The sequence below is a fragment of the Gobius niger genome (genome assembly GCF_951799975.1).
Source record: "Gobius niger genome assembly, chromosome: 5".
Lineage (NCBI taxonomy): Eukaryota > Metazoa > Chordata > Actinopteri > Gobiiformes > Gobiidae > Gobius > Gobius niger.
The window spans coordinates 24,209,189-24,229,015 of record NC_136856.1 but is presented as its reverse complement, the minus strand read 5'-3'; the positions used below and the strand labels follow the sequence as shown (position 1 = coordinate 24,229,015).

The 19,827-nt window shown below is 41.0% G+C and overlaps 3 protein-coding genes across 5 annotated transcripts; 1 reads left to right on the top strand and 2 right to left on the bottom strand.

Annotated features, from left to right (window-relative positions):
- Positions 1–672: 672 nt before the first annotated feature.
- atp1b4 (ATPase Na+/K+ transporting subunit beta 4) lies at positions 673–4,849 on the bottom strand. 2 transcript variants are annotated; one of them, XM_079556360.1, is made up of 9 exons: positions 4,681–4,849; positions 4,450–4,610; positions 3,704–3,920; positions 2,480–2,608; positions 2,248–2,352; positions 1,780–1,982; positions 1,623–1,679; positions 1,442–1,534; positions 673–1,366 (listed from the first exon to the last, which is right to left on the bottom strand). In XM_079556360.1, exons 2-9 carry the CDS (start codon positions 4,543–4,545, stop codon positions 1,205–1,207), a joined length of 1,062 nt encoding a protein of 353 aa, XP_079412486.1. In that variant the 5' UTR covers positions 4,546–4,610; positions 4,681–4,849; the 3' UTR covers positions 673–1,204. The 2 variants fall into 2 exon arrangements, with proteins under 2 accessions (XP_079412486.1, XP_079412485.1); XM_079556359.1 differs by having other exon boundaries at positions 4,450–4,587.
- Positions 4,850–6,084: 1,235 nt separating this feature from the next.
- Positions 6,085–15,137, top strand: tmem255a (transmembrane protein 255A). 2 transcript variants are annotated; one of them, XM_079556361.1, is made up of 10 exons: positions 6,085–6,414; positions 7,218–7,360; positions 8,887–8,949; positions 10,049–10,138; positions 10,651–10,710; positions 12,507–12,595; positions 12,744–12,815; positions 13,302–13,464; positions 14,004–14,150; positions 14,880–15,137. In XM_079556361.1, exons 1-10 carry the CDS (start codon positions 6,357–6,359, stop codon positions 15,021–15,023), a joined length of 1,029 nt encoding a protein of 342 aa, XP_079412487.1. In that variant the 5' UTR covers positions 6,085–6,356; the 3' UTR covers positions 15,024–15,137. The 2 variants fall into 2 exon arrangements, with proteins under 2 accessions (XP_079412487.1, XP_079412488.1); XM_079556362.1 differs by lacking the exon at positions 12,744–12,815.
- A 118-nt stretch (positions 15,138–15,255) lies between these two features.
- On the bottom strand, positions 15,256–19,719 carry zbtb33 (zinc finger and BTB domain containing 33). Its single transcript, XM_079556347.1, has 2 exons — positions 19,604–19,719; positions 15,256–19,152 (listed from the first exon to the last, which is right to left on the bottom strand). The coding sequence occupies exon 2, from the start codon at positions 19,148–19,150 to the stop codon at positions 17,375–17,377; it is 1,776 nt and encodes a 591-aa protein (XP_079412473.1). The 5' UTR covers positions 19,151–19,152; positions 19,604–19,719; the 3' UTR covers positions 15,256–17,374.
- Between the last annotated feature and the right edge of the window lie 108 nt (positions 19,720–19,827).

Genomic DNA, 19,827 nt, shown 5'->3' with positions numbered 1-19,827 from the left:
TCACATGATCCGAGTGTGACAGTTCCCAACAGCTTGGGAGACTAAATGTATTTCATTGGAGCATCTCCTGTTATCGCCTCCTGCCTTGCCTGCTCGAAGCTCGTCTCCACCTGAAATGTGTGTAATGATTTGCTTGTTTAACACAATGGGAGACAAATTAAATAAAGTTTCATTTTGTTTTGTAAGATTGTCTCTTTCATGAATTGACTTGAGTGGCTGTATTCAAAGGTCAAGAACTCGTAAGCCTAAACCGACTGTAAAACTTTGGTCACTGGTGTATAAAGTCACAAGGGAACATGACGTGGCCACAGCTGCTGATAACCTTTGGCAGGTGAGTGGTTGTAAATGTCACATGAACTCCAACATTTTTATAACATCCGTTTTCAAGAATAAATATGGCATATACATGAGTCATTGGGTAAGACACTTGATCTGGGAGGGCAGTGGTGCAGATTGGCAGCCCTGCTTCTGCTCCAGGGCAACTGTGGCTACAAAAGTAGGCTGCCACTGCTGAATTAAGAGCTTGAATAAATGACTACAGTTTAGCACTTTCAAAAGCTTGTCGAAACACAAGTATGCCGTTATGTACTATTTTGTGTACAAAGGAGGACAATAGATTACTTATAATTCTTTATTACAAACGTAATTCTATATTCAGAAAAATAAAGTAAAAGTATTTGCAGTATTTATTATTTACTGTGTAAGTACAGTACAAGTCCTGTTTGCATTCATAGAGTTCTTAAAATATACAGGGTTGAAAAATAAACAAATTAGTACACAAAATTCATGACACAAAAGTGTGCAAATAAAACCATAATGTTGGCCTATTTCAAATTCCAATCAAAAGAACATTTCTAATCTATCCTTGTTTTAGGTCAAACAATAATTTGCATAGTCAGACGCTAACTATTGGGCTAGTTGGATTAATATTTCTATTATCAAGACATGTGTTGTAACTCCTTTTAAGTCCTGGTCATGGGCTGTGGCTGTTTAAGGTGCAGGTGCCAGATGAAACTCGGTGGCCAAACTCTAGAATCCAGCTGCAGGTCTTTATTAACAACTGAATAAACTGTAATATTGTATGTAGTATAATAGAGTGAACAGACAGAAAACTAATGCATGTTTTCAATTGAAACAGATTTTTTGCTGCCGTATTGTGATGCTCTGTTGTGTTGTAGTCAGTGTTAGCAGTGATGGACTCGCCTTATGCTCCTACCACCAAAGAGAAGGTCACACTGCCCAGGTAGCGGTCAGTGGGGGAATCATTTATGATGCCATTTCCATTGAGTTTGCACTGTATTTGAAGGGGAGTGTCATACTGCACGGAGCCAAAGCGGACAGCCACCACTGGGGAAGAGTAGTTTACCTAAAAGGAGGACACATAGACAAAATCATGGCACCAGAAACTAATTGTCTAACTGCTCTATGTTACTTTACTTACATGTCTAAGTTTCCCATAGTAAGGATAGTACTTCAAATCAAAAATACTCTTGGGAAAGAACTGCAGTTGTCCGAGGGCTTCAGGAGGTCCTTTCTGAAACAAGAAGTTCAGAATTCCAGCTGTTGGCAACATTCTGGATTCGATGTAAAAAAACAAAACAACAACAACAAGAAAACAGTACCTTGACTTCACAAGTCACATTGATTGGTTTGCCTTCCCCAGGCAGGTATCCAAGAATCTACAGCAATGACGTAAATCACATTGGACTATTAGAAAACCATGCAGTACATAGCGTAAAAGCTCTATAGTATCAGACATACATAGTGTCATCATCTCACCCGGTTCATTCGTAGTAGGATGCATGGTCTTCCCTGAGAATAGCCAAAGTGGGGGTCCTGCATCCCTGAGCATTCCCCCAACCAAGACCTCTTAAACTGGCATGCTTTTCTCTCCTCCTCCTCCCGTAGGTTGTCCTGCATGAAATACTTCCCATCCTGTGCACAGCGGATGTTCTTCCTCTCCTGAGCACCATCGGTGTATGCTGCGAGTGAAGCAAAGAGGAGAGGTGACTAGGAGCGCCCACAGAAAGGGGAGGGGCAAGAACAAACCCTGTGGCCTGCCAAGCTTGGGGCTATGGTTAAGGAAGTCTGACAAAAGCAGGGTGTGAAAAAAAGTACTGAATGGGTGATTACAAAGAGGCCTTCCTTCCCAGCATGCTTTGCAAAATACTAATGAAAGAAAAGCCAGACCTCCCACCTTTAAAATTAGGATCACAATTGCAACTGGGATTTTTATGTGTGACTCACGTTTTAGATGTTCCTCCATTGATCTGGCATACTTCTTCCAGGACCTTCGCTCAGAGGCATTGAAGTGGATGTCATGACCTTCCAGGTGTGGAGCCATCGTCATACCTGCCAGTGGAGACGCAAAGACAGTCAACTGTGCCGAGACCCAGGTACAAGCAATGAACATAAGGGCAGGGATCAACTAGCACTCAAAAGTGGAACTTCGCCAAAGAGGGGGTTACACTGTATTTACCTGGTGGCATCACTCTGTCATTGTAAGTTGGATGATAGGGACTGATGGACCACATGAGGCAAAATATACAGCCTCCAAACATGGCTGCAAGAAAGGTATAAAGTGCAGTGTAGAAAAGTAGGATGAGGCCTATAAAACAGAGCAAAAATGATTAAGTTGTTAATCAAGTCATTTACTTATCACAGTTTTAACAATAAAGTCCTCTACTGCTCTAAGAAATGCTGTAAACTAACATTGTGCCGTTATATATTTGATTAACAATCTATTAGCAATGAATCAAGCAAACGTGCTTTAAATGTAATAGCTTTTGCTGTGGAGGCAATTTCACAGGGAGCTAGCTACAGCCAGCCTTGGTCTCTTTAGCCACAAAGGCCTCACTGTTTAAGCTCAGTGAGAATTCTCCCAGCTGTCTATTCACTCAGGAACACAGTGAACCTCCGGTTGCCATCGTAGTGAAGGTCTTTTGCAGCCATAGAGGCCCCGCCAGCTCCAAGGAGCCCCAATCACCCCACTTTGGTATTATGTCCCTTATTACACAGGACACACAGCGCCGACGTCAACCTCAGGCCCTTTCTTCCTCAGGCACAGGGGCCCCATGCTGCACAAGTGTGTGCACTCTAGTGAGAGCTCCAACCGACTGCAGGCTCAACATAGGCATTACAGGCCAGAAAAAATGCCAAATGCATTTAGCATTACACAGCACAGCGATATCCACCGACTGCCCCATCTTTCAGTCAACCCCTGAAACACACTGTGTCTGGAAGACTCAGTGCATGTATAAGTTCAGTGGTGAGGTCGTCAGGGCTTTGGGAAAGTGGCAGTGAAGAGCATTGTAAGATTCAAAGGAATTTGAATTCTGGCCAATCCAAGGCCCAGGACAGTACAGTCCCGCTGTGGACATGTCCCCAGGCAGTCTGTTTTTGTCGAGACAGTCCAAATTGTCCATGCACCTAAGTAAACACTGTGCATGACACACGCACACACACACACACACAAACGTACATACGCACACACACACACACGCACACACACACACACACACACACATGCACGCGCACACACACATACACCGAGCTAGTCAGTGGACTGAAGAGACACTGCTAATGCTGAGTATGTGAGGACGTCAGACACCCAACCACTTTCTGTCTTGTTCAAAACTCCCAGTTAACACAAAATGGTAATATAAATTAATTGATAAAATGACACCAAACAATTGTAACTCACCCCAGCTCTTTCCAGAGCGGCCCATAAACTCCTTGGTCTCTGCATTCCACAGGTATGTCTTCACGTCGATAATTTTCTGGTGGAGGGTCCTCTGAGGTAACGGCCGACGCTTGAATCTTTCAAAGTTCAGGTCTTCCTGCTCCAGCGGCTGGTGCTCTGCCAACTCCTCCTGCTCTTCCTCCAGCTCTTGGCCATGTTTGAGGAGTACTTTGTGAGGCTGATGAAAACAATGAAAGAAAACCTTCAATCAGGATGTTTTGCAGTCAGTGTGAGTTGAAGATGCCTCATGATCTATATCAATCTAGTCCAGTTGTTCTGAACCTGGGGGTTGGGCATCCAGATCATGTGGATCATTTGTGAAGCACTTTGTGATTTTATCTGTGAAAGGTGCAATACAGTATAAATACAGTTTCTTCTTCTTCATTTGTATTTGAATGGAAAACTTGTCCTGTGTGAAACACCTGCAATTGTTATATTATGGTCCTGACTAAAAAGGTACCACTGATCTAATCAATAGTCAGAAGTCATACTGCCTGAATCTCTTTCATAGCATATTCAAAGGCTGCTAGTGACCTCTGCCTCAGCTCCTCTGAGCAGACCCTCCAGCTTGACACAGCTGCAGCAGTACAGGAGGTCACTCAGATGACCACACAAAATCTGTCAACTTTACACCAGTTTAACTATGTGTTCAACAGCAGGGCTTATGTCAAGCATGAACCTGTGCAAATGTGCAAGTGGAGACTCACTGGGCTTCTGGAGAGCTTGACAGGTTTCACATCTTGATCTTCTTGAGGTTGCTGAGTTTGAGCTTCTGCTTCTCCCTCTGTGGGGCTCGGCTCCATATCCAGCACAAAAAGGAAAAGTATTCCTCGGCAAAGTCCTCTCTAAAAAGTCAAGACATAAAAATCTTTGAAAATAAAATAAGTAAGCCTAATATTGAGCACACAAAAGCACTGAATACAAAGCAAATTACATACCTTAAGTTTTTAAGTAAAGATTTTTGTGCTGGGCCAAAGCACCTTTGGTCTCTAAAGGCAAAAAAAATAACGTTTGTCAAAAAGTTTTTAGAGATTTCATTAGAAGGTTTTAGGTGTGGAACAGAGGACCTCCTTCAGCTAGGCGCGCATCATACTGAATGGAGGCTGAGCAGTGTGAGAGAAACTGGGGGTGGGATAACTTTTTTCATCATTTTGGCAGTGAGTGGCCCGGGCCACTGCACTGCATTCTGAACACGCACCATCACCCATTGTGTATTAAGCTTGGGTAAGCCTAAGTCTGAATACAATATTTATAGCCATTTCCAACACAAGACAGTTGGCCAGTAATATGTTACTGCAGAACAATGATAAAACAAGTGTGATTTACATTTTTATTGAGTTGGGGCTATTTTTGAGAGTTAACAACAAAAGAGGCATGATGACCATGAGTGATGTTAATGCACATGCATGCATACTGATGCCTGTTGCCAACACCAGCAGCTCTATAGACTCTGGCTGCAGCTGCTTACCATAAGTTGAGCTCTGGTGAACTTCAAGGAGCTCCTCATCCCTGCTCCCATCTGCACTCCCCTCACGTAGCCACTGGTCCCCTGAGTAAAGTGGAGGCGGCCTCTTTCTACCATGAAAAGAAGAAATTGCGTCATGGAAAAAGTTCTTATGATATTTGCGTTCCTCTCAAAGCAGCTGGTATTAAGCATTAAAATCACAGACTCAAGAATGGGTTGGGGGTCAGGCTGAAAAAAACATAAGCTTTATTAATATGATGATTATGACGATGATTATTTTTACTATGACAAAGTCCATGAAGAGGACACACAATAATAATAATAATAATAATAATAATAATAATAATAATAATAATAATAATAATAATAATAATAATAATAATAATAATTGTAGTAGTGATGATAATAATAATGATAATAATAATGACTACTATTATTACTATTATTATTATCATTTTTTAAATTATTTGTATTATTGTCATATTGTCATCAGTAGCATGCTGTTTCCATCGGTGCAACAATGCACTGCTGTCGGCAGGGAGCGCTGGTGGGCAGACCGTTCAACCATGGATGTATGGCAGCGGCCTTCTTAGTCTGAAGTGGGCAGGGATCAGGGAAAAAACAAACAAACAAACAAACAAAACCCCAACATTTCACTAGGCCTATGTCAAATATCGTCTCCCTAAGAAGGGCCGCTACCTGCGCACGAATAGCGCTTATCAAGACCCACAACGATAAAATAAAACAGTAACGTCAATTTTAAACCTAGAATTAAACTGCTATTCTAATCGTAATCCTAGTAGTCTTAATCTCAACCATGAAGTTGATTTGAGGGAGTGAACGCTGGGTGCTTCGTGTTTCTCCTCCAGCGCAGCCCACGTGACCTGCACGCGCCGTAACAGACCTGAGCCTCATAACAGACGGAGCATCGAAGAGCGACTGTGCCGCGGCCGCGGCGATAACAAATGAGAGTGAATGACTCTTACAGAAGACGAACAGACTGACAGAGAATGCCACACCACACGGACCCGCCGTGTGCGTCTGGTCACGACTGTAAACTATTTGCGTTTGTCTTCGACATGGCGTCTCACCTCTTAACGTGAGAATTCATTTTTCCCTCGGAGATCGAAGGACGGTCCAGCTGTCAGCATGCCCCCCGTGCAGAGCCTGAACTCCAGCGGGCTCAGTCTGTCCGAGACGAGCATGGGTAGGTGTGCGCAAGGTCAACGTGCGTCTACTCGCGCTTTAATAGTTCACTCTTTATTTTCTCTTATCTGTAAACAACGGGAACAGCTTGTTTAGAGCTGTGTCGTGGATTTGCTGTTTTATACGGAAAAGCGTCGTTACATCACCAGGCTGCCGTTGAATCCGCAGCGCGTCATTGCAGGTGCGGACGATGGCAATAAACAACAGTGAAGCCGAGCAGGCGATGTTTGGTCCAACAACGTGGCTCGGACAGTTACACGATAGTGTCTGGCATTAGTGACTTATGATCTAACAAGCAGCAAAATGATGAAAACACATCCTCCTAACATCCCACACAGATGTGTATTTGTATGTGCCAGGAGTGACATCATGTTCATTCCTGAATAGCTTTCTGTGGGTTTACTGTACAGTCAGAGGGAACTGGATTTTTACCCATAGTTGATGATCTGAAGATGAAGATGGAGTCAGGTTTTCAGTCATTGTTTCTTCCGTGGTTAATATGTCTATTATTGACATATTAACCACTACATAAACCAGTTATAGCCCAATTCTGGGGATCTGGAAATCTGATTAATAAAGGATACAAAAGATTTCACTTGATTATTGTTGAAAAGGAAAAATCTCTCGCACACTGTATACTTGCAACACCAGTGTTCTTTTATTAATGCAACGTTTCGGCCAGTGGCCTTCGTCAGGCAAAATGATTATTGTTATTGTTAAAACTAAATATTTTTTACATGCCTCTCTGTGTGTCCATTTCACATGTGATTCTGTCAGTATGATGTCTTTTTGTTTGTTGCTCAGGTTCTTTTAAAAGGAGGAAAAGGAAATCCATTATAGTCACCGTGATGCTACTGATTGTGTCGGTGCTGATTCTCGTGTTTGGCTTGGCGGCCACTACCAGGACGCAGAACATCACTGTGGGCGGTTACTACCCAGGAGCCATAGTGAGTGCACACATTCACAAAACACAGCAGCTCCGCTCAAGTGTGCGCGAGCTCTTCCCAAAGTAATGACCCTATTGTCTCTAAGGGGTGACTTTCCCCGGCATTCATTATTCATCTGCATCATCCTCATTAGTGGCTAAGTGAAGTGCTAAGTTAGTTTTCTTCACAGCACGAGGCTTCAGCTTTGTGCCCGAGAAAGATAAGAGCCAACAGAATGACAAAGCTGCAGCTGTTAAAACTTGTCCATGCGAATTTCAATTCAAATCTGTTTGGACACTTTGTAAGGAGCAAGCCATGTGTGTGGGGAGGAGAACTTCCCCCTAAAGTTTTAGAAAGTGATCAACTACGTGGCACGGCAGCGCAGCGGTTAGCGTTTCACAGCTGGAAAGTCCCGGGTTTGATTCCCACCTGGACGGGGCCTTTACATTGCCTCTCCTAAGTATTCATACACCTTGAACTTTTGCACATTTTGTCATGTTTACAACCCTAAACATAAAGATTTTATTTTGATTTTTTTACTGAACGTTCACACACAAGTAACAGACAACTGTGAAGTGAAAGCAAAATGATACATGATTCTGTTATTTTTCAAAAAATAGAAAAGTGAAAAGTGGGGCTTGCATAAGTATTCATACAGCATTTTCTGAGTGCATTAAATTGCCTTTATAACATTCCTAATGACTCCAGAATGTTCACTCCTTGGCCTAACCATTAAATAGAGGCCACTAGTGTGTAATCTACTCTCAGTTTAATTACAGCTGTTCTTTTAGGCCCTCAGAGCTGTGGTCGGAGTGTACTGGTCACTAAACAACATCATGAAGGCCAAGGAGCACCAGTGCAAAAGTTCAAGGTGTATGAATACTTTCGAGGGGCACTGTATGTGTGGAGTTTACACATTCTCCCCGTGTCTGCATAGGTTTCCTCCGGAACACTCCTGTTTCCCCTACCACTAAAAACATGTACAATAGACCAGGATGAATAAGTGTGTGTTTGAGAGCGCAAGTGTGGGACAACGGATGTGAATTTGCCCAAGGCGACAATCCGGCGTGGCGTGTTTACATGCATGAGTCCCATGTGTGTTCATCAACATGCACTGTCCCAACCAAATAAATAAATAAAATAAACCACTACTGAGATGTGTTTGTAGAAAGAGAGGTGCACATTAAAAGTAGGCTGTGTGTGTCTACATTATCTTGTTACACTGTTGGACAGGGTGGTCGGTTCTGCCTTGCTTCTCAGAAAAACAACACTTTATTTCAAAACTTTATTTCTCTGGACGCTCGATTAGTGTCTCTGCCCTCTCTTTTGTCTCGTGTTAGCCCTGGCTGTGGTTAAAGGATGAGAGAGTAACTGAAATAGGCTTTATGTAGCTAATTATATATTCTATACCAACCACCTGTATATGGGTTATGTAATACGCCTTTATAAGCAGCAGTGATTTACAAGTAGTTTTTGTATTATCCAAACGATTTTCATAACACTCTTGATACAAATTGAATGCATTAACTGTTTTCTTTGTCTTTTAGCTTGGCTTTGGCTCATTTCTGGGAATTATTGGCGCTCATTTGATAGAGAACAAGAGGCAAATGGTAAGACACCTTCTCTTGCACTTACCACTGTGGAGTCATTCCACAGTTGGTGTCTTCTTTTCGCATGAACGCACTTTATTACTCAGATGACGACTACTTACTGAGTGACTTTGCTGCAGTATGCAGTAGACTTTGGCAAACTGTGGTCTGTGCAAAACTCTCTGAGGTTTGTGTTGTGTATCGGAGATGCAGCCAGAAATAGATGAGTGTAAGGAGAGGAGGACAGATGTCCATGGCGGAATGTGGGGAAGGAAACTACAGATGAGAGGGGTGGGAGGTGCGGGGCTGGGGCTGTCATGGCCGAAGTGAAGAATGAGATCGTGCTATGACACATTTATCCACCAATCTGCAGTTTAAACGTTTGGAGATTGCATTTGTCTCTGCGGAATCCGGCTTGTCACTGAACACCCCATCTTCTGTGAGCTCTTTATTACCACAATGTGTCATGATTACATTAAATGTGTCTACAATCACTAGGCCGATAACTATATAATTTAGCCATCATCTACCATCATATTGAATTAGAAGTGAACTTAAGTATCAAATTGAATTGAAAATGAAACCAAATATAGGGGTCAATGCTTCTCAAATTATTGTTCATATTTGAGGAGCAATTCTCCGCGACAACAATGGAAATCCAGAAAAGACCAAGTTAATGTCTTTTCTCTCTATAAAATATACCTTCAGCAGCGACTTCCAGTATGTAAGGATATAGGCACTAATTAGCAGCACTGGATCTCTTATGAAGGATGTGCATGCTACTTGTTAGAGTCGGGGTGGCTGCAGACTGGGTGGGGTGATGTGAAACTGAATACACACCATCTCTCATTGAGGAGTGAAGGGAGGACAGTGAAGCAAATGGGGGGAATAAGCTTTGCAGTGCCCACATAGAACTGGGCGCCATGCCAGCTCCGGACGCCACTGGAGCAAGGTGACAACTCAGGCTTTCCACCGTCCTTTATTCAACCTAGAGCCCTAAATCAGATGCTGCCAAAAGTAATAGACACATTATGCTGCGGCTGAATACCACAGCGAGACAGTTGACCAGATATTGACCAGATTTGATTGTGAAGCAAATTGAATATTTGTTGTTTTGCAGCTTGTGGCATCTATTGTCTTCATTAGTTTTGGAGTGGTTGCTGCCTTCTGCTGTGCTATAGTAGATGGTGTTTTTGCTGCAAGGCACATTGTAAGTATCAGTTACAATCCACTAACATTTTTATGTCACAAAACTGATTAATTATGTATGGTTTTACATCTGCTTTGAGCCCATTATTAGTGTTGTGTGTATCAAATGTAATTATACAGTTATATACATACAAAAACATTGTATGCTTTATGAGAACACCCCACACTGCAGGAGGATGTAACCCCACCCTCATTACTGGGATGATTTTAATGGAGAATTGGTCAATTGCCTCTGATGTGAAGTGCTTAAAACAAGAAACCGCTAATGTACTTTCAAAACAATTAGCTGTGGAATAATGGTGGGACAAAAGATAAACACCATTATCGTCATCCGAGTCGTGACTCAAATTGAATGTTAGTCTCTCACTGCATTCAAGACTGAGTTCAATACACTTGAAGGAGGATCCATAGTGTATAATAAGAATAATGTTTACCAATATCTTACTCAGTATGCATGGTAATCAACCAATCAATGAGTTTTTACACTTAGACTTTCAACTTTATTTGTCTTAGGACCTGCGGCCGCTATACGCTGGCCGTTGTCAGTACCACTCCAGTCAGACGGACAGAGATGTAAGAATCACACATTTCACTGTTGAATATATTTATTTTCAAGTCTATACCAATTATCAGGTCCATAAATAGTGGGACATTGGCTCAATTCTTGTGTTTTTTCGCTCTATAAACCACCACAATCAATTTCAGATGAAAAGGTGTGCATAAACTGCAGACTTTCAGCTTTCATTTCAAAGTATTTACTTCCAAATCGGATGAACGGTGTAGGAATTACAAGCGTTTTTATGTGAGCCTCCCACTTTTCAAGGGACCATAAGTAATGGGACATGTGGCTGCTCAGTTGTTCCATGGCCAGGTGTTTGCTCTTCCCTCATTATCACATTTATAAGGAACAGATGAGACGTCCAGAGTTCATTTCAAGCATGACATTTGCATTTTGGGCATGGCTGCTGTTATTTTCAATATGAATTTAAGAGCTATCCCTATCAGTGAATCAAGCCATTATTAGGCTGAATAATCAAAAGAAACCCATTAGTGAGATAGCAAACATATTAGGCGTGGGACACCAAAAGACCCAGAAGACCATGGATGACAAATGTGGTGGATGACCGAAGAATTCTTTCCCTGGTGAAGAAAACCCCTTCACAGCAATAATAATAATAATGCATCAGACTTATATAGTGCTTTTTTGGACACTCAAAGACGCTTGACAGTAGAAGACAAAGAAAACAATAAAATCATAAAGTCAAATCAAAAACACTCTTCAGGAGGTGTGTGTATGTGTGTGTGTGTGTGTGCGTGTGTGTGTGTGTGTGTGTGTGTGTGTGTGTGTGTGTGTGTGTGTGTGTGTGTGTGTGTGTGTCAAAGTCAACAATCAAAAGGAGACCTCACCCGAGAGACTACAGACAATTAATCACACGGTGTAAACCACTGGCAAGCCTCAAAAACAGGAGGCTGATTAGAGTTTGACAAAGAAACATCTAAAAAAGCCTTTACAGTTCTGAAACAACATCTTAAGACAGATGAGACAAAGATCAACTTGTACCAGTGTGATGTGAAGAGAAAAGTATGGAGAAATAAAGGATCTGCTCATGATTCAAAACATCTCACCTCATCAGTGAAACATGGAGGTCCAGCATCATGGCAAGCCCATGCCATGTATGGGCCAAGGGAACTGGTTCCCTTGTATTTATTGATGATGTGACTGTTGACAAAAGCAGCAGGATGAATTCTGAAGTGTTTAGGGCAATATTACGAGCTCATATTCAGCCAAATGCTTGGACGCTGCTTCACAGTGCAGATGGACAATGACCCAAAGCTACTGTCAAAGCCACCAAAGAGCTTTTTGAAGCAAAACAAGTGGAATGTTCAGTGGCCAAGTCAATCACCACATGAATCCAATTGAGCTGCATTTCACTTGCTGAAGACAAAACTGAAGGGAAAATGTCCCAAGAACAAGCAGGAACCAAAGACATTTACAGTAGAGGCCTGGAGAGCATCACCAGGGACAAATACCCAGCGTCTGGTGACGTCTCTGCCTTCTTGACTTAAGGCTGTAATTAACTGCAAAGGATTTGCAACCAAATACTGAAAATAAAAAAAGTTTGATTCATAGTTGTTGCTTTTTCCCATTACTTTTGGTCCCTTGAAAAGTGGGAGGCGCTTGTATTTCTTACACGGTTCAACCGATTTGAAATAGCCTCAAATTAAAGCTGAAAGTCTGCAGTTTAACTACATATTTTTCCAAACCCATTGTGCTGGTTTAAAGAGCCAAAAACATAAGAAATGAGTTGATGTCCCAATATTTATGGACCTGACTGATATGACACTAATGAAAAAAGCGCTGATTTCAGGTCCAATGCCAGACATCATCACGTACAACCTGCAACCTCAAAGTCAAGAGCAACACATGCTACTGCTGTGAACTGTACAACTGTGGCCGGTGCGTATCCACGTTCAGTTGGTTCAGGTGCTTCTCGCTTGCTCTGCCGCTTTGACTGTATTATTTGATATGTACTGTGCCATTTTTGTGGGGCAATTTTTTTGCACTGTGTTCTATTAGAATTTTTTTTCCTTTTCACTCTTTCCAGAGAGCATCCTCTTATGGGACTTCAGAATAAAGATGTTTTGAAAAAATTTAGGAAATCCTCCATGATTTGGAAGTAGGTCTCTATATTTTTCTAGACCTGTAATAGTGTTACTCAACAGTCTGTGCGTGTGTGTGTGCGTGTGTGTGTGTGCGTGTGTGTGTGTGTGTGTGTGTGTGTGCGTGTGTGCGTGTGTGCGTGTGTGTGTGTGTGCGTGTGTGCATGTATGCCTGTGCGTGCGTGCGTGTTTTTTCAAATATACTTTATTGTGTTCAACATTCAATTGCCTGTGTTTGCCATGTACTTAATCGAAAAAGCATGTGCTGTTTTGCTTTTACTAGGCAGTCGCCATCATTGTGCTTAATAATGTCTTAGCTTGAGCTGCTCCCATTCCTCTGTCCAATAGGTACAAACATGTTGTCAACCTGAGATACCATTCATAAATCGTTATCATGTACAACCATTTTCCAAATACGAATGCATAGAATATAGATAAAACTCACGTTTCAGTAACCTGTGCATTGACTGTGGTTGTCCTCTTTGTCTTACCCGCTGGTCCAGTCGTGTAGAGCTTCACGGGGGCTACCATGAATACACAGATGTGAAGAGCTGCCAGGACGTGATTCATCTGTACCACTTGCTTTGGTTTGCTACGATCCTGAACATCGTAGCTCTGTTCCTGGGCATCATCACTGCGGCGGTGCTGGGAGGCTTCAAAGACATGGTGGGACATTTCACTGTACCTTCGATGCAAATGTGTCTACAAAGATATGTTATTTCTTCACACAGCAGTAACCTTTTAGGATAAAGGCTACATGAGGTGATTTTACTTGGTAAGATAGTTATGTGGTTCTGGGTTTGACTAATGTATGGTCTCCATCCGTTTTGGTGAACTTACTGTAAATAGTACATAGTGAATGTATATCTATAACGCTGTCTACCGCAAGCCTCAGTATCTGTTAAAGGCTACATTTTCTTTACACAACACTTGTCAGATTCTGGTTTTTGCCATTGTTTGTACACTTCTAATTTCTACCTATTTAGACCTAATTAAAAGAGTATTTAAGAAAATCAAAGATCCTTTGTTTAATGTAAAACTCACTTGTCCTTTGTGAATGAATGTTAGTTGTCCCACTGTATAACAAATGGCAACACATACTATAACAACTTATAGATACAAGGGAAACCAACCGCATCTCGTCTGCCCATTAAAATGTACTTTGTATCAACTATTTGTAACTAATGGCAATGTTTCTTTTTAAGACACCATCAGCTTCTTCAGAGAGTTCTTCTGAACCAGAAGCTATAACAGCCCCTGTCCCAAGAGTGCCTCCCGTCCCAACTAACTCACTCAATTCCTATTACAACAGTGCCCCCTGCCTACCGCCATACACAGCCTATGACATGCAGGTAGGTGCTCTATTACTCACAGGTGCAGGTTTTATAATTACATATATTTATGGTGAACAAGTGTAAGCAATTATCACTGATTTCCGAACATGCAAAATGCTTGGGCTCCTTCATCTGCAGGCAAAAGAGGAGTGAAGCAGTTAAAATAAATCAAATATAAGTACTACTGCTGCTACCTCAGTGAAGTTACACAAGACAAATTAGTCGAGGCCAGAGGTGGGAACAAGTCCCACTAAAGTGGCTCACAATTCCAAAATGTGAAGTCCAAGTCCTATGCCTAGAATTTCAAGTACTTTCAAGTCTTTGTAGACTGAGCAAATGAAATCAGACTGTTTTACTTTTTATTTTTCTCCAAAATCACATTTTCATTGTGTCTGTGATGCTGCAGTTTGGTTGCTTTTGTGTATGTAGCAGAGAGGTTTTCTGATGTGAGTTAAATACATTGTTTATACAGTATAAAGTTACAATCTGAATGTGCACAACTCTGGTGGAGGTATTATCAGCCCTGCCATGATCAGAATGATTCGGTTGATGCTGTTTGCAAAGGCATATCTGCCAACAAAACACCCTTTCTTCTGAAGAAGTGGGAGAAATTAACATGCAGCATGCAATGTGTTTTAAGATGTGAATGAATTAGGCTTTTTAGAAAATGTAATAAATGCTCAACAAATGCTTTTGTACAATAGAGGCTGGGTAAACTCAAAGGTTTTGAAATGCTGTCTGTTCCAGGGGTCCTACACGTTCCCTGACTCTTCAGGCCTGTCCGACGAATCTCAGTCTGGAGCCAGTCATCTATGGCCCACTATGATCCCTCCACGTTACTCCCCTCCTCACAACCACCCAGACGAGAAGCCACCACCTTACAGCCCCTAAAACGCAAACTTGTCAGGCACCCAAAACACCTGCATGGACACTAGGAAAAAATGCACCGTGCACAGTCGGGACAATGTTTAATGCAAGATGTGCTCGAGAGCAGCCTGATGAAAATGCAAGGGATCAAGAGTTTAAATACTGGGACAATGGTCACTCTGCGAACAGCACTGACAGCATATCACTGAAGAGACTATTTTACTTGTAAACGTGGACTGTTTACAAGTCTATGCCTTAATGCAAATGTCATAGCACTGTCATTCTCTTAGAAGCCACAAGTTGTCTTCGCGATCACATACTGTAAATGCATTGGCAGCACGAGAGACAGTGTAAAAATGTTTTAAGTGTCATAGTTGATTGTAATGGAATAGTATTGCACCAGTGGTATTACAAAGTGTCTCTTGTAAATGCAGTTTGCTTCACTGTGCATTTGTTGGCTGTTACAGTGGCCTCAGGAAGTATTCACATCCCTATATGTATTCCTTTGGTGTGATATTCAAATCTTGATTCTAAAAAAAACAAAAACAAAACTTAACTCAGGCCATACAGTAAAGCTGTGGTGTTCAAACGAGTGGTGCTTAAGCTTCCCCAGGTCCATCATTTCAGACTTTGTTTTAATTAGATAGAATTTCATTACGCTTTTGTAGACATAGATTAGGCCAAATCAGGTATTTTTATACCTTTGTAAAGTCCCTTTTAGACTAGGTTTAGCCCTGATATGATTTGGATCTTGGTCTGGTGGCACTTGGAAGGTTTGAAAACAGCAGCAGTAGAGGATGTACAGTACCTTTCTGTGTCACGTGTAATCAGTGGAATTAACCACACACTTACACTTCTCTAAATGTTCAAAAACAGCAGAACATAAGAGCAATTGAAAAGGTCCGCAGTTGTTTTCTTTTTCATATTTATTGAAGTCTTTCACACTTAAATTGTAGGCTTTTTAATATTATTTAATATCAGACTGCGATATAATAAAATAGAAGTAATTAAAAGAGTGTCCAAATATTTTCTGAAGCCACTGTGCTTTTGCTCTTTATATACTTAGTCAGTTCTCAATTTCCGTGTTGTCAAAACAGTAATTGGGTAAAATTTGTGATATAGCTGAAGATTGTATATCAAAGAGAAAGTCTGGAGCAAACTTAAGTTAGTGAAGCTCATATGAAAAACAAAACACACATTTTGTGTTTTCAACCAAATATTTAAAACACATTTCAGTTGCAGTTCTCTTTTGAAGTAATCTTGACAAAATACCAAAGTAACTTGTTGAGTTCAATATATATTTTTTTCACTGGTTGTGTAAAACGTATGAGCTAATTTTCTAGCATGGGGGACTTTTCTCAACTGGTCCCAGGCAGCAGATAAGAGAACACCCAATGAAAAGCTATTATAGCTAAGCTAATAAATAGTATCCTCTACCAATATGGTGTTTCCTTGCCTCACACCGTTTGTCATTAGAACATGCATTTTCCACATTTCAATTAGAATAGGCTTATTCAAATGACCAACATAAAACAAATGACGCATGTACGTATTTAAAGATTTATTTTCTATACCACATCAAACATTACATTATCAAATGTCACTGAATGTTTGTCACTGAATATTATACAACACGCAAATCCACTGTTGAAATGTATATTTACAGACGACCTAGTCTAAAGTGAAGCAATCATTAGTTTACAAACTGACTTCTGTACTCTTTCTAGGCTGTCAAAATCCTGCATGAGTGAAGACTAAGTGCTATATTATACATGTAAATAGGTTGTTTGTATTTTATACAACTGCAAAAAAGTTATGATAAAAGAGTGATCTATGAAAAAAGTGGATCACAAAGTTAACCCTCTGCTGTTAAAATCACACAACTTCCCTTTCGGCCACAGTACCCAAGTAAGGAATTGCTAGAAATTAAATAGAAATATGTATATACATATTTAATCAATATAAAATTGTACAATGAAACTGTATACATACATATTTCATCTTGAATGTTGATGAAGATGAAGGAATGCTTCAATTTCAGCTTTTATGGTTAGCATAAAACCTTAAATATTCAATAAGGATATTTTTTCATGATATGTTTAAACAAGGGGTCAAAAGATTGTACTAAAATAAAGAACACACCCTTGATTTATGCTACAAGCTTCATTATATAAAACATTTTTCAATAGAAAAATAAATATTCTCCAAGTTTACTATCAGTAAATGCATTTATTCTCAGTTCTTCTGCATTCTTGAAAAATGCAGATTTCATATCAGCACATCATTTCATACATGGTCTTTATCATAGAAGTGATTAACTGTAAGGAAGGTGGAGTATATGAAAGGCAACAAAACTAACAAGGCACAAGTCTTATTTAGTAGGTCCGTGGTAAAAGGTAGTCATATTCAGGCTCTTGCTTACTTGAGTTGTTCACAGAGCTCCCAGGTTGGGAATTAGCATCCGGCTCTATAAAGATGTCATCCCAGTTCAGCATGCTCCTCTGGGTGGAGTCTTGCTGATTTGTAGACGTGATATGCACACTGCCATCATCAGTCATGACAGTTTTTATGTCAGAAGGTTCGTCGTCTGTGGCCCAAGAGTACATTTTCATTTTCACACTTTTGCAAGGAAGCAGTCTATAAAGATTATCATCCGTCTCATCTTTTGCCTTTTTCCCACTTGCGTCCTGGTTGTGAACTGACCTCATGTGGCTTGAGAGTAACTGGTAGTTTAAGAACATCTCTTGGCACAACAAGCACTGGTATCTCCTCTCTCCTGTGTGGATGATCTCGTGCTTAGTTCTGTATTCAGCTAAGGCAAATACCTTGTTACAGTGTCGGCATGGGTATTTTTTTTCCCATGAATGAGTGTTGTAGTGACGACGAACACTTGTCAGACACACATAAGGACGTTTACAGACCACACAGACATAGAAAGTCTTTCCATCCATGACCAGCTCATAATATTGACTATCATCCACTTTGGCTTTCTTACTTTTGGGTCCACTTAGAGGAGGAGTTGGTGGTTCATCAGTGGGTCTGTTAGGAGTGGCCATATATGCTCTTTTCCCATTCAAACCTGAGGATCCTCCCTCATCTGGGTCATCTTTCGTTGTGACTATGTCATATGTATCCTCTCCAATGTTGGCATAAACACGACAATCTGGAGATATTGAGCCAATTTCTGCAGCTGTTTTAAGGGTCACAATCTGTTCTGCTCCTAACTTACTCACAGATGTACTTTGACTTGGAAACCCAGATGACATATCAACCAGTCTAATTTTATGATCCCCTTCCTGAGCTGCAGAAGGAGATACTTGCTTCTTGTGGACGCACATATTGTTTTTGTTTGGAGGGGATAATGAAGAATCTGAGGGGCCATGACTGATGCTTGTAGGTGTAGTTGAAGGGGTAGTTGCACATCTGGAGGAAGACAAATCGTTGGAGTTGCAATTTGGACTGCCGCTGCTTTTGATACCAGTGAGAGGGGGTTTTACAGAATACGGTTTTTGTGACGCGCCATCTTCCTGTTGCACATCTGCAGTACTCGCGTTGTCGTTTGCCTCCAAATCAATGACCTCAGTGTCGACCTTCTGATTTGCTGTAGTCGTTTGGGAAACAAACATCACATCACCGTCTGAGTCTTGATCATCTCCGTCAGGTACTGAAGCTTGATTGAATTCCTCAGAAGATATCGAAAAGGATTCTGTGATTATTGGCATCACCTCTGAAGTTGAATCAGTTTTGTTTTCTGCTTTTTTGGATAAGCCCGGGAGTCCTTTCACGTGCGATAAGGGCGAGGCAAGGTTAGCAATGAACTTCACTCCAAGTACTTTTCCAGCCTGTATGAGCTCCTCAAGCCTGTCAGATCGAACCCTGACAATCTTGGATGTATAAATGTAATTAAGAATTTCCTCAAAGATTTCTGCTCTGATGAAGTTTAATTCGATGACTTGTCCGGCTACGGTAAAGAGTTGATGAAAGTATTTACTAGAGGCAGCCAAGATAGTTTTGTGGGCTCTAAACTTCTTGTCTCGTATAATAATCGTGATGTCACAAAACAGTCCATTATTTCGTTGCTCATTTAGTGACTTCAGCACAGCAGTGGAGTACTCAGTGTCCGTAGCTGATATCAATTTAAGGCTTGGCATACCTGCAAAAGAATAAATGTATAAATAGCATGGAGAGCCACATGAGTACATTAGAACAACTGCATACATGTAATCTTGAATGGAAAAACATAAGCTGTATAAACGATATACACGATATTCAAAATTACAGTCAAATCAAGGCATAAAAAAATGGTGAACTTGAGCTAACATTAGCTTGTTATTTTGCTCTAATTTGAGTAATTTGCAATGCTGCCTGTTACACGTATTCCAAATCAAACGCTACTATCCTTGTTCTTATTGAAATTAATTAAGTAAATATTCCTTTAGATTACATGCTAATGATGACAAACATTGCTAATGCTAACGTCAGTCACTGGCTTCTTCCTTTTTAGAATCGCACAAGGCGGCCTTTGTATGTTTACATTTTAAGACAAGCAACAGCATACTTTCTTCTGTAATATGGTAAGCCACCAATTGTTATTTTAGTTTTACCTGCAACTGTTGTGCGCACACACAAAACGATGCCAGATCTTAAGAAACTTCGCAGATCGCAGACAAAAGCCCCTCTGCTGCCGAAGCGCAGTGTGGCTAACGCGGCTATCCCAAACAGGAACAGCTAAATAAACAGCATCGCCACCAGGAGTCGCTCTACATGGACACTTGATCAACACTTAATATTCATCATTGTATTTTGTCTATTGGTTTGTGCGTTTCAT